Raw genomic sequence first — 15,498 nt, 5'->3', positions numbered from 1 at the left:
TGGTAAGCTCTTTCCTTAGATGGAGGATGCTCGCAGCATCCTCCTCATGCACACTATCCCTATCCTGAATCGCCTTCTCTAGCTCCGCTACCCTTTTGAAAGCGTCTTCTGACAGTAAGCCTCTTTGTTCCAACTAGCAAAGGAAGCCACCTCCCAGCACAATCACCTGTGAATAAACAACTTGTCAGGTTAAGCTATTGTCTATAATAAAATTTTATAAACTCAAAGATTGATATTTACCCCACTAAAGTAGGACAAAAACAAGCATAGGGCTTCGGCCCTTGGTAGAGTACTTACATAGGTCTTATCTAGGGGTGGTTGAACCCCTTCAGAAATTCAGCAGTTAGGTTCCTTTCACCTTCTTTAAACAACAAGCAGTGTCCCTCATTCAGATCCCAAAGCAAGGAATTTCTTCTTTCCAGCCCTCTCTTTGGCAGGTAGAGGCATCCCCGCTCTAGTAACAGGTTGGGGGACAAGAGGTGTAAGGGGGTCAGTTTGTCCTTTGGCATGTTTTGTAGGCATGGGGACAGGATCAACCTGCAACTTGCCTTATCCCCAATGGAAGCAGAACTAGCAAGAGTGGAGGGGGGACTTTTCAGCATAGTGGACTTGGCAGAAAGGCTAGCACTTGGGGTCTTCTCCCCCTTGATGTGTTTATCCAATAACAACTGGTGAAACATCCTACGTGCAAACACTAGGTACAAGAATATACATTAGTCTTATTTCTTGACCAACAGGAATAACCGCAAACAAGGTATACAAGAAGTTATACCAATTGCGTCATCTGTTGTGACGTCTTTTAGACTCAGTTCAAAGCAATGAGAATGGAGGGTGAACTAGCAGAAATTGGAAAGGAGCTGGGTGATTACAGAAAGAATACCTAGGCTGCTCAAGAGGAGAGGTAATCCACATAGAAGGAAATCTCCATGGTATAAGAGACAAAAAACAAAAAACAAAAAAAAATGCTTTCACCCCGTCGTCGTTGAACGGGAGCAAATCGACCTGGGAATTGGAAATGGTGATTAAAATGATAACGGAATAAAAATCAGATCAAAAGGGTGTACCCTTAGATCATTCTCAAGCCTTCGGTGCAAATAAAAGGCATAGAAACATAAAATTACAAGCGTTGGATAGTGGCAAAGGATGAATAAATGGGGAGCATAAAAGTAACCATGAAAAATACATTTTCTTTATATTCTATTCAGCTACTCTCGTTAAATGCTCTCCTTTTTCCGGATCTATTCACTTAGAGGGTTCAATTGTAGAACCCCTCTAAGCTAATTCATACCACATCATGGGAAGATGGATCTAACCTTCTTGCTAGAAGGCTTCCAAATTGTTTTTCACTGTAAATTAGTGTAAACATTTTCTTCTTGTTCTCAACTTGAATATACTTTAATGAGAACTCAAAACAATGGAGAAAGTGAGAAATTTTGTGGCTCATGGCTGCCTCAAGAAAGAAAGAGAGCCAAAACATTATAAGGAGCGAGTTTTTCTGTGAGATAGTGTTATAGTACGTTCAAAAGACCTAGTATTTTAAACTTCTACACACCTAATCTCCACAAAGCATGCATTACTTATGCATAATCGGCCTATTTGGCCAAGTGGGACTCTTCTAAAAAGTCCACTCGACCACACCTCTTTCCGAAAAGGATACTCTAGATTAGTCTCATCCAAATTAGTCTATGGTTGAATATTTGGACCAGACTTCTTTCAATTTGTCCAACAAATTAAATCAAGTTCAATAATAGTCCAATTAAATAAAATACCCAACATAAAATCCATGTAAATATTTAATACATATACACAGGCCCAATTATGCTCAATTAATAAATTTAATTTATTAATCAAGCCCAAACAATTAATTAGTCCAACTAATTAAATTAAGCCCATCTCCACTAATTATTGAATTCAATTCATTAATTAGACAAGCCCATCTATTAATTGATTAATTTATTCAATCCACTAATTAATTAGCTCAAGTCTATTTTAAATTAATTTAATTAATTTAAAAGGTTGACCCCAAAATTTAATTATTCCAATTAATTAAACATAATTAAATTCTTGGGCCATCCATCTAATGGATTATTCCAAATAAATGATCTAATTATTTATTTTTCTTTATAAATGACCCTTTAGGTCATCCTCAATTATACTTGGGCATTTGACCAATAAAATTAACTAAATCTGATTTCGATTATTCTATAACCAAAAAAAAAACCATTACTATAGGTGGCCGTCTAGCAATGGTTCATAAGAGACTATGTGAATGGTATTGTGAACATTCTGGATCCGAGTTCCATACGAGTATGGTCCTAATGTCAATCGTCTTTCGGTCTTTGTCTAGGGTATGGAATTGGGCATCGATTCTCATTCTTGATTAGGAAACTATGCTTCATACTCGATATGTGTTAACTCTATTGATTTGATCTAGAGAACATATCCTAACTACTCAATCGCTTCGGCCAAAGACCTTGAGAGTCTAAACTATCTCAGAGCGTATAGGAGAAAGAGGAAACAGATTCTTTCTTGGAATCTACCGTCCTTGCTACATACTCCGACTTCACTGGACAAGGCTTATGATGACCATATCTTACAAAACAGTCATTGCCCGCCAGCTCCAAGACACAGTCTTCATGCACACGATTGCCATGATTCCTCAAATTCAAGGACTAATCTCGTACAATTAGAATTGGGAATTCCAGTCATACCGAGCAAGTCCACAAGGCTTCCATATGACAATTCCTGCAAGTCAGTTCAGTTAATCAGTCATTGCCAATCAACCCACTAAATTTGCATAGACGACCTACGTCCCTCACCAATGGAGGACAATACTGCAATATTTAGTGCAAGTCTTTATAGGACTCTCAATGCCCTGTTTAGAGGTCCTTGACTTGTAACATTTTATACCAATCTTTAGAAGTTGGTTCCCTAGCTATCAGCCTATGGGCAGCCCAACTCCAGAGGTTTAACATTTCAGTTTGTTGGAATTTGTTATGATATTGAAACGCCGTTCAATATAAGTAATAAGCACAACAAACGCATGAGCCAATGATGAATACTTTATTTATCTTATCAATATTACTTTGATAAAGATTGACGAATAGAAAAACAACCAATGTAATTAACTTTTTGGTCACCTAGTCCAACATGTTCAACTTTCCTTAAATCCACGTGCATGAGAGTATAGCCTAACCAGGAAAAACCTCTTTCAACCCAGCAAGGTTCACCCTATTATTTGAACAAAAGCAAGAAAAATCTTTTTTACAAGACTATTTTATCTACTCTAGCAGTCCAACACTACATCTTGCGCTCCGAGGGCGGGGGGCGAGGGGGTAGAAATAAGTTCACTACAGTAATACAAGTCAACATATAGCAATGCGGACAAGCCATATAGATTGCCGACACATTGAGAAACATCATACTTAAAGATCTTCAGCTAATCCCAAGTAATTTGATTGCAATTGGACTATTAACTAATAGGTAACAATTCTTAAATTCTCAGACAGACTAGGTAAGACTTAATTAAAGAGTCATATTCTCAGTCAATATAAGTCCAAATCATGACAGTTTCTTTGATTGGATAGCTAAAACGAGTAGCATTCAAACGGCACATGGCTTGCAGTAACAACTTTCCGAATCTTGCCCCACGAGCACTTATAAATAGATATTTGGTGCAATAACATCTATTCTCGCACTCAAACTTTATTTCTCTCTCGATGTTGAAGTTATCTCAAGCTAACTTTTTGCACTCTACACGAATTATATAACTTTCACAAATAATTTAAGTCATTATTTTTACTTTGATTTAAGTTTTTTATTTCATTTTTTCAGTAAATATGCTACTAATTTAAGTATCAGAGTGCTAACCTCTACTTTGCATATTAGTTCCTCGATAATTTTAGAATTTTCGTGAAAGCCCTTTGATCTTTATGGTGCAGCTAGACCCCGATATGCATCACATCTAAATATATATGTATATATATTTATGTAATATCTGTATAGTATTACTCATTATTTATTTATTTATTTATTTTGTATGCAGTGTTTTATAAGACTCCAAATTCAGTTCTCACAAATCTCTCATAAAGGGACTAGAATTTTCTTATGATATTATTCTTGCTGAAATTTTAATGTTTTCATAATATTGATTTAATTTCAGTAAAAGACTAATTTTTTAGTTTTTATTATTATTTATTATATGTGAGTTGCAATTACACTAAAATTGAAGATATAAGAATTGTCATTCAAGCTTGCACCCACCCTTGAACCCTAAATACCCATATTTTCTGGAATTGATTTGGGCACTTTGTAATACATACATTTTTTTTAGTTTTAGAATAGTAGCCTTTTATTTATAAAATTAGTGTCTCCCATCAAGTGTATGTCAGTAAAGGACAAAATACTTATATATTAATATTTACGAATACTTTTATTATTATAATTAATCATGTTATTTATTTAGTCATAGAATGTACCATGATAAATAAATAAATACTTAAGACTAATTTTGATTCTAATGAAGAAAATAAAAAAGGAGAGAGAGAAACTATTTTTAGATTTAAGGATGTATTTGTCTTTACAAAATTTTAGAATTGACATAAGTATCTATTCGATAATTATAGAGAAAGTCAAGTATCGATCCAAGCATTCGCAAAAATTCATGTATCAATTTGATATTTACAAAAAAAACTCGGGTATCAATCAGATCATTTACAAACACACATATTAATTTGATAAGAATGTCAAAATTCAAGTAACAAAATAATTTTTACTCACGAGTAAGAGAAAGTATCCAATTAAATATCAAGTACATCACACTTCTCTATAATTAATTTGATTCAGTATTGACTGAAACTGATTTGAGTAAAAAATTACCCTCATTTACCAGCCATGTATAACATGTACTTTGTATATCCTGCATTAACACATGAAGTACATTTCTTCCTTTTGTCAATGTACTCATATTTTGAGATGCGGAGTTGCCATACAAGTACATCTATGATGGGGATTACATGACGTAATACTAAATTAAAGTTGCTGAGTGCAGCTTTAATGTGGAATATATGAGTAACACACTTAACTGGAATAGCATTTCTAGGAAATATCTGATCCCATAAAGCATACAAAGAGAGAAATGTACAGAAATAATTGGATGACATAGCTGTCTGAGCAACCTCAAGAATTACACTTTCAGACAGTTCAACCATTCTTACTTGATAGAGTTACAAGCACAACATCACTCATCAAAAAGGAGAAGAGGAGAAAAGAAAAAGGATGTTAGAAACAAAGCCTGGTGAAGAAAATTAAGGGAACGGTATATGAATACTTAGCCAATCACTGCTTGCTTCTTTTTCAGAGCGGAGGACTTCAGCCAGAAATATGAACTAGGGGATCAATGCTAATTTATTTACAGAACCAAAGCAGACAATCTCGTCTAACCTGGAAAACAACAGGGAAGTCACAGTCCTATCCTTATGCTATACCATCAGGATTCTTCATAAACATTAATCTCAGAATCCCTTCAAATGCCAGGATGAAGTTACAAATCAAAGCCTTCTAAACCACAGATTCCAATAAGAGAAACCAAAACCAGCTACCCTAGTTGCTATCAACTTATACAGCTAAAGAAACAATTTATGTAGCTTGGTATTCATCATCTTCTGCTATACCGAACAAGAACTTTGGAAACTTTGGAAGAGAAGCAATACGGGGAAGATGGAGAAGCAAGTCCCCAAATGAATCTTTTCTCGCCATGGAAGGTGCCTGCTTACAACCAGAGCCATCCTTAAAATTCCCTTCAGGAGCCTGTATGATGTTATTAGCCTTCTCGTGTGTGGAATCATTCACAAGGTCAAAGTACACGTTTTTCCCACGATCAGCAACTTCAAGACGGTTCTCTCCATCAACTTGCGAACTGGAAGCTATGGCAGGATCCTGCAATAGGCAGCAGAGAGAGTTCACCTTTTTCATTAGTGACTTCTCGTCCAAACCCGTTGCACAGTGATTGTCGCTTAGCATAACTTGGGCAATGTTTTCCAGCATGTCTTGGCATTCTGATGCCTTCTCTAAGGGTAAACTTCCAGAAGTCATTTGCTCTGAAATACAATTTCCAATGTGGTTCACAAGATCACTCATTGACATAGAGGGGCGTAGCCCTGGCACCATCAATGATTCCCAACTTTTTCGACCGCCAGAATCCTGCTCATCACTCATTTTGTTCCCTTCAATTGCTTGTGTGTCCATCACTGTTAGTATTAAAGAACATGATCAGACAGAGGATGGATTCAAAAGTATGGAAACAGTTTTGCAGAAGCTAATAGGAATGATGTCAACTCCACAATTTACCATACAATTCAGCACGAAGCCACAACTCAGAATTTATGGGACATACTAGAACTAAAAAGAAGAGAAAAATTTAGCTTCAGAGTTCTAATAGTAGTCTTCAGCAAAGGGCTGAAGCAAAAGCACACAGATGAAATGTTTGATATTCTTGTCAAACTTTTCCCATGAAAAACGGATGATTTTTATGAATAATTTATTCTAAAGAAATGCTAATAAAATTGACTATTCGATCAAGAACCATGGTAAGGTCATACATATAGAACTGACAGTAGTCCAGAGCTGATAATAGTTAGCATCTAGAACAGCCTTCTCATACGCAATGATGGTTAATTCATTAAATCTTTACGGCTATGGTTGATGCTTAAAAACCAAGTTTCAGATCCACTAAAATGAATATTCAAAAGTGTACGAAGGTATTGTATACCTGAGCTAGGTGATGGCGCTTCTTTAGATACATGTTGAGCTGTCAAAGGTTTCTGTCCAATTCTGGATGAAGGCAACTGTGCAGCAGCTGGTGATGCTGCATCCTGGAAGACAGAGATAGGGGATCCTATAGCACCAGCTGGCAGTTGACTGCACCCATCAACTTTAGATTCTTCTGAATTTTCGGAAACAGAAGCTTGTGATTCGAAGTATGGTGAATCCATAACTATTTCAGGCTGTCGGCTCAAAATACTGAGACGCATGTCACACTGGATAAGCTTTTCATAATGCTTATTTAGCACGCCTGGAGGGCATTGTATATAATGTTGCCTATTCAAATAGCATCAGAAACCCATCCAATTAGGTCAGTAGCCAACACAGTTTCCACTAATAAAACATCACTAAAACCTTTTCACTTTACGTCTATCAAGAAAATCATCATTTAAACAGCCATGAATATGTAAGTTAAACAAACTATCTTAAGTTCATTTTACATTCCAGGCCAAGCGCAACACCTAGCAGTTTTAACACGCCTGGAGGGCATTGTATATAATGTTGCCTATTCAAATAGCATCAGAAACCCATCCAATTAGGTCAGTAGCCAACACAGTTTCCACTAATAAAACATCACTAAAACCTTTTCACTTTACGTCTATCAAGAAAATCATCATTTAAACAGCCATGAATATGTAAATTAAACAAACTATTTAAGTTCATTTTACATTCCAGGCCAAGCGCAACACCTAGCAGTTTTAAACTTTAATCATGCAAACAAGAAAATGAATTCACAGAGAATCTCGACTCCTGGAAGGATTGCAATTTAATTTATCCTATGTTTGAAGGAGAAATCGTTTACCCCTATGATTGGTTTGATGCAAAACCATTACCACTGTAGGCGAGAAATCAGGCTTACACAATAAAAACTAAATCACAAGAAGAAAAGGAGAGCAAGCATGCATGATAAACGCATTGGTAATAGCCTTTACAAAGGCAGACATCATTCGGTTGCTGGGTGAGTGCAGTCATATAAAAGCAAAGCATTTATGCCAAGAACAATTAAACGGGATGCCAATCTAAAGATGTTGAACCATGTCCTTAGTTTAGACGCTAGATGTTTGTGACAACTCCAAAGCATTCAGTAGTGTGGATATGTGGAAAACACAACACCACAATCATGGAAATGTGGAAAGAACAAAGTATAGCAAAGATTTCTTTCACAAGTTTTGGTTGTTGCAATGAGAAGGAAAAGGATGAGAAATCTTTGAGGGCTTACTTATTTATGCTAGCCTGCCCATCAGTAAAGTCAGTGGTCGCCTGCCACAAAGTATGTTTTCTGGGTTGTGGATTGGTCTCCCGGAAAAAGACAGGTTGCCTAGCTAGCTGGACCACATAAGATTAAAAAACTGATTATTCTCGATAACAAACTTTCAAAAATCATTTATTTCTGATAGCTAAGAAACATGCTTGTATACATATAAAGGAAATAGGATTACCACTATGGTTAAAGTGCCAGGAGCATTGTCAGAATAATCAGCTTTCAGAGCTGTAATATCAGACCACTGGATCTCTATTTTACTCTTGAGGCCACCTTCGAGAACTTCCCAGACAAGCTTATGCTTCGCAAAATAACACTTAGCCACAAGATCACCTTCATACCTTGACACATACTGCCAGAAAATCCTATGTCAGCAATATCAGGGGAATCCTACAAACTACTGTTCACAATTTCCAACAAGCTTCTCAATCTATATGAACCTCAGGATCTTAATTAAGTGACAATTCAAAAGGAAAAAAACTACTGCAATGCCTCATTCTGCTCAACTGCTTCAAAATGCGACTTCAGATTATTCACTCTGACTATATCTTATTTATCTAATCAAAAAGAAAACATTTAAGTACACCTACTGGTTCAATAAGAATATGTAAGGCAAAGTTCATAAGCACTACCTCCCAGCTGCCAATTCGCAATAATGAAGCTGGAAAATTCGAAGCCTTCAATTTGTCGTTTGCACTTGAAGCGGTACTCCCCTTCATATCTTTCTTGTTTCCAGAGTCAGCAACTTCACTGGATGTCACAGAAACAGAAGGGCTACTTTCTTGGGAGAGCCTCATCTGGATCAAATCCAACAATGATGGACTTTTTCTTAGCCTCAAGCCCAAAGGACTTGGCTCATCAAGTGGATTATACTGCGAAGGTGGAACTGCAAATGCATGGTTGCCAGAGCTCAACTGCTGAAAAAGAAAGAATAAAGCTCCATCTCTGAGAAATTTAGCTATGCTTCTTAAATCTCCAAGAAATTAGTTAAGAACCAGTGGAACATAAAGAAAACCAAGAGGTAAAGAAATCTTATATGTTTTTTAACAATAATTCCTCAAAGATGTCAAAGAAATTATTTTATCACTGTTCATCAAGCTCTAGTATGAAGCTAATAGTTGATTGAAAACCATCAAACGTGGGAACTTCATTTTTCTTCAATCTATTTGCTACTAATTTTCTTTGTAATTCACGTAAACATGATTTCAGGAGAATTTACATGAAACAAGAAGAAAATGAAATTTGGAAACAATATAGTGGCCCAAAAATCTCCATCTCAAGTTCCATTAAGTATCTTAATACTTGAAAAGTGTTGAAATTAGTTCAGAATCCTGCAAACAAGATCTCGTTGGAATCTTTGTGATGTACAAGGTACTATGACGGAATGATGCTTGGGTCTCTAAATCACTCCATTGTTACAAACTTTGTGCCGGAGAAAGTTTATAAAGAAGTCTTATTTGGGTCACTAAAGTCATACTCATACCATCCTATTTTTCTCAACCACACCATCATTTGGAGGAGTGTGATAAGAGTTTAGAAGCTAAAAAACCTTACAGCCCTTGTCTTCAGAAGTGCCTCACTTCAGCAAAGAAATCAATGGCTGGAGGTGAGTTTCGTCCCATTCTTTCATTCTTCCTGTGTAGATTATGTTTTAACAATTTTGAGCTTCTTGATTCTTACATTTACAGCTCATTTTTCAGCCATTCCCAAAAAAATAAAAAACTAAAAAAATCATGAAAACTCCATCTGCAATGGAACCTCAACTCGATACATCACGAAACAGATCACAAGAAAAAGCCATGAACTCAAACCCAAAACCCAGATGCAACAATGACAACAAATCAAAACCCTTCAACCTCAACATTCTCCGAATGCAACGATCCCATCAGCTGAACCATCAAACCAACAATAAACCCTTCCCCAAAATTGACAAAATTGAAACTCCAAATCTCAATTGCAAATCCGGAATTTCAATTCGGCATAAACAAAATTCCAATTCCTTTCTCCTCAAGCACCGCAAGAAGTGAGACTCCCTCCTTCCTTCTCTTCCCTCTTTTTTGGTGGGTTGTTCTTCAGAGAATCAAGAAAGAAGAGAAAGAGGAAAAAGCAGAATGATTTACGAAAGTTAGAAATGGATTCAGTCCAAGATTTATATAATACTTTTCAATGATTCAGGTTATCCACCGAATTGACCATTTTACCCCTTTTGCGGAAGGTACTGTCCACCTGCTTCCACACTTGCTTTATTTATGCAATATTATTATAAATATATTTTCTTCTAATAGTATTGTTTCTTTATAATTTGAATCTTATATTATAAAATAAATATAATATCATACTTTTTTTATTTTTTTCTTACTTAACACCATATATAAATAATAAATATTTTATTCAATCATTGTATATATAAATAATAAATATTTTATTCAATCATTGTATACATAAATAAAATAATAAAATATGAGATATAACACCATTTTACAGTAAAAAATTCGAACTGATTATTTTACGTGAGGTAGAATATGGCATTATAAGAATTACATTATTTTCAACAGCAGTCGATAAATAGTTACTATTATAATATTGTTACTTTATTGTCATTTTCCTTTTATGAACTACTTAACAATTAATTCTAGTCAAATAATAATGGTATTATCCTCTTTAGAGATTTATTTGATTATTTTCAACGTCTAATATTCATGTACTTGGGTCAAAATAGGCAAATCAAATAATTCATTATTATTTATATTAATTAAGTTCTTATCTCAATCACATCATCTTAAAAATGCTCAACCATTTTTTAGCATGGTTAATACAAGTTGTCATGTTTGAGAATTAGAATAGGTACAAAATTATTCTCTAAGAAAAAAAAGGTTTAAACGACACCGTTATACTAATATATATTAAAAAAAATTCTCTATATTCACAAATAACGATTAATCACACCGTCACATAAATTTTTAAATATGAAATTTTTTCCCCTAATTAGATAATTATACAAAAATTAGTTTATAGTAATTTATCTATACTAATATAAAAAAAAGGGGCTTCATACTCAGAAATAGGGGTCAATGACAACGTCGCACATATATTTTTTAAAATCAAAAATGCCCTTCAACTAATAAGATAACTATCTTATTCAAATTTTCAAATTATATTTAACTATAAATTAGTTTTTTTAAGTTTTTTAATGTAATGTAGTTATTTGTATATTTTACTTTTATTTATAATATATTTTAAAACTTGAAAAATTATTTATTATATACACGCAGCAACGGCGTGCCACGCCACAATAACTAGTGGTAATATAAAAAGAAAGGTCATATGCACTCACAAATGGCAGTTAGTCATACTGTCACACTAATTTTTAAGTATTACAATTATACCCCTAATTAGATAATTTTAGAAATTGATTATAGTTATTATTATTATTTTATCAAAATAATTCCACGTCATTTTAACACCACTATACCAATTCTTTATTGTGTCAATATACCTTAAATTGATTTTCTTTCATTTCTTTCTCTCTTTTTTTTTAAATGTAATTTGTAGGCTTATATATTTTATTTTTATTTTTAATATATTATAAAATATGAAAGATTATTTATTATATCCAATGGCACGTACCATGATAACTAGTATAAAAAAAAAGACCCTATAGACTGATAAACGGAGATTAGTGACCCCCGTACCAATTTTTAAATATAACAATTGTACTTCTAATTAGATAATTCTAAAAATCAATTGTGTTGCCTTTTTTTTAAAAAAAATAAAGAAAAAAAATACAAGCAACCTCCTTATAATAATGTAAATGAGCAAATTACCCCATATAAAAAAATAGCAATTTACATCTCTGTATTTTTAAAAAATACAACAGTTTACCCCATGTATTTTTCAAAATGAAGCAATTTACCTCCTTAGATAGGGAGATAAATTATTTCATCTTAAAAAATATGAGGGGAGGGAGAGGGGGGAGGGGGGCAAATTACTCATTTGTAGCATCAAAGGGGTTCCAGTCTCAAGATATAAGTTTACGAGGGCTATATAGAGACACATTCGCACTTATTTTTTCATTGCCAATATAGCCAGTGTTGCCTCACTGTTGTCCGTCGTGTGGTTCGTTTCCTATAGCACAACAAAGAGTGGCAGATGGATATCCAATAGGTCACTCAGAAATGGAGGGGAAAGCACATCGTTAACATGGCTAATCGCACACTACTTGGATCATGTGTTTACCACATTTGGAGGAAGCGTAACCTGAGACGATTCGAGCACACTGAGAGAACCCCGATTATTTTAGCGAGATTTATTGTAGTGGATGTCAGATTACGTATTCTTAGCGTTGACTTACCTAGATCTATTAGCACAAGTGCACTTTATAGAGTGGCGTATTTTTTGGCCTGTTGAGAGAGAACCAAACTCCAGAGCACTGTTGTACCCATTTTTTCTCTCATTTATGAAATTTACCTTCACCAAAAAAAAAAAAAAGCATCAAAGGGAGAGAAATTGCATTAAACTCAAAAATAGAAGTGAATTCACATTATTTTAACACCACTACACCAATTCTATTATTATATCCATAATACCTTAAATTAATTTTATTTTCTTAATTTCTTTCTTTTTCTGAAAATCTATTTATTAATTTATATATTTTATTTTTTTATATAATTATAGTAAATTACAGTAAATAATAGATAGTATGGAGGTCAAATCATGAAAACCAATTACAAATTATGCGAGTAAAGAACGCACCAAGGGAATGCTTATTCTTTAAAATGTGGGTATCTATTTCACTTTTTATTTTATTTTCTTTATCAAAATTTTGTAATTATTTCAATTATCACAATATAACTTAAATTTAACCTTTTTGGCCATATATATTTACACACACATATATAAAATTATATATTTTAGGTCACGTTCATATTGAAGGATTGAATTGGATAATCAATCCAATTGTTTCTGATTCATTATTTACTTTTTATTTCTTTTTTATATAAGTATGTAATAAAATCCGAGCCCAGAATAAAATATTGATTTAGTGGAATCATTCATCACACCTCTTGAGGTGGGATGGCTTATCGCGCAACTTATTCCACCGGCGCAATTGATAATATCCACACCTCTCTCTATATATATACGAGAAATTATATATTTATACTAAATAAGATATTTATCTATGTTTTTATATATTATTATTTAATATATTTATATATGTTATACAATAAAACATGTATAAAAGGATATTTCGTGGTTTTAATTAATTTTATTCCACATTGTAACATGATAATATTTATCCTAATATTTTTATCAAACAGAATTATCTTATCCTACTTTTAATCTTAATTATCCTATCCAATAAAGTAAATAGGGTCTTAAGAAATCACTCAAATTCATTACAAAGAATTAAGCTTAGATTACAATTAAATTAATATATTAAACTTAGAAAATTCAAAATTAGCCCATTAAATGAGAAACTAATTTTCAAATAAAATAAGGAAAATTTTAGGAAATCTAATTAAATATCTTTTTCATTTCATTTGAAATAAAAAAATACTTCTTTTTTCTTTCTTAGTACGCCGATCATATTTACTATACATCAATCAAATATTTTTCAATATTTAAGCTGTATTTGTTAGTTTATATATTTTATTCTTATTTATACTATAATTTAAAATATAAAAAATTATTTATTATGTGTATGAATAGACGGCGTGGCACGAGGAATAGTATTTATTCTTCACTCATCCAATAAAGTAAATAGGGTCTTAAGAAATCACTCAAATTCATTACAAAGAATTAAGCTTAGATTACAATTAAATTAATATATTAAACTTAGAAAATTCAAAATTAGCCCATTAAATGAGAAACTAATTTTCAAATAAAATAAGGAAAATTTTAGGAAATCTAATTAAATATCTTTTTCATTTCATTTGAAATAAAAAAATACTTCTTTTTTCTTTCTTAGTACGCCGATCATATTTACTATACATCAATAAAATATTTTTCAATATTTAAGCTGTATTTGTTAGTTTATATATTTTATTCTTATTTATACTATAATTTAAAATATAAAAAAATATTTATTATGTGTATGAATAGACGGCGTGGCACGAGGAATAGTATTTATTCTTCACTCATATAATTTACAACTGATCCTTACATTTTCTATTGTATATTTTTTATTTTATTCCTCATTTACTGACTATAGAAGCCTAAATGTTCAATTACCATTTATCTTTATTTTATCTGCAGCTAGCCCTAACACATAAGAAATCACTCATATTCATTACAAAGATTTAAGCTTGGATTACAATAAAATTAATATATTAAACTTAAAAAATTAAAAATTAGCCTATTTTTAAAAATAAGGAAAATTTTTAGGAAATCTAATTAAATATCTTTTTTCATTTCATTTGAAATTAAAATATTTCCTTTTTCTTTCTTGCCATGCCTGTCATATTTACTATATATCATTCAAATGTTTTTCAATATTTGAGTTTTTCTTTTTACAAAATTTAATGGACCAATATGGAAAAAGTATTAAACTCATGTATCAAAATAACAATTATTTTTTTTCTTATTGGAACCCAACGCAATTTTCCATATTAGCTCTGAGCTTTGAAATGCGATTATTTCACTCAATTTTATAAGTCAAAATTATTAAATTCGTCGGCGAAAGTCACACACATATTACATAAAAATTACAATCCATATGTGTTATTTAATGTTAATAATAATTACAATACTCTTTTTTGTGTGTGTTAAATACACTTACACTTTCTAAGTTATATTAATAATTAAAGTTAATTACACTTAAACTTCCTTTAAAAATACAAAATTATATTTTTTCTCAAAAAAAATTTAAAATTATACTTATACCATTTTTAAAAATTCTACATTTATATCCGACCCCTTTTCATTAGAATTGGACAGAAAATGCTGATGTTAGCAAAAATAACTACGTATATTTTTAATTTTACTTCTTATTTAATATTCTCATTATTAATTTTTTTTCTTATAAGAAAATAAATTTAATATGTATATAGTGGGTTAATATCATTATATCTATTTATTATAAGTACAAAATTATTACATAAGAATATTAAATGACGGGTAAAATTAAAAATTTTGGAGGGAGTGTAAATGTAATTCCAAAATTTTTTTTAGAAAAATGTAAATTTCTATTTTTAGGAGTGTTTAAGTGTACTTAATCTTTATAATTAAATAAAAACCCTAAAACACATGGATCACTTCACACTAATACCGAGTTCTCAGGGGTAATTTTGTAATCGGACATTTGGTGCATGAACGTGACAAAATTCACATATGCGCCTTATGGATAAACGTGTGGGCCCAGATTCCTTCTCACCGAAAATGGAAAAAAATAAAGAAAAAAAAAAGAAAAGGGAAAG

General features: G+C 32.4%; 1 protein-coding gene across 1 annotated transcript in view; it reads right to left on the bottom strand.

Moving 5' to 3' along the window:
* Positions 5,141 to 15,498, bottom strand: part of LOC105155471 — a 13,267-nt gene continuing 2,909 nt past the window's right edge. The window contains exons 2-6 of the mRNA XM_020691927.1: positions 8,716 to 9,056; positions 8,262 to 8,435; positions 8,042 to 8,148; positions 6,770 to 7,098; positions 5,141 to 6,248 (exon numbers count right to left, since the gene is read on the bottom strand). Coding sequence (XP_020547586.1) covers positions 5,638 to 6,248; positions 6,770 to 7,098; positions 8,042 to 8,148; positions 8,262 to 8,435; positions 8,716 to 9,056 — 1,562 coding nt within the window. The 3' untranslated portion in view covers positions 5,141 to 5,637. The remainder of the gene's footprint in view (positions 6,249 to 6,769; positions 7,099 to 8,041; positions 8,149 to 8,261; positions 8,436 to 8,715; positions 9,057 to 15,498) is intronic.

Source organism: Sesamum indicum, linkage group LG2, assembly GCF_000512975.1.
Source record: "Sesamum indicum cultivar Zhongzhi No. 13 linkage group LG2, S_indicum_v1.0, whole genome shotgun sequence".
Lineage (NCBI taxonomy): Eukaryota > Viridiplantae > Streptophyta > Magnoliopsida > Lamiales > Pedaliaceae > Sesamum > Sesamum indicum.
This window is presented reverse-complemented; position numbering and strand designations above follow the sequence as displayed.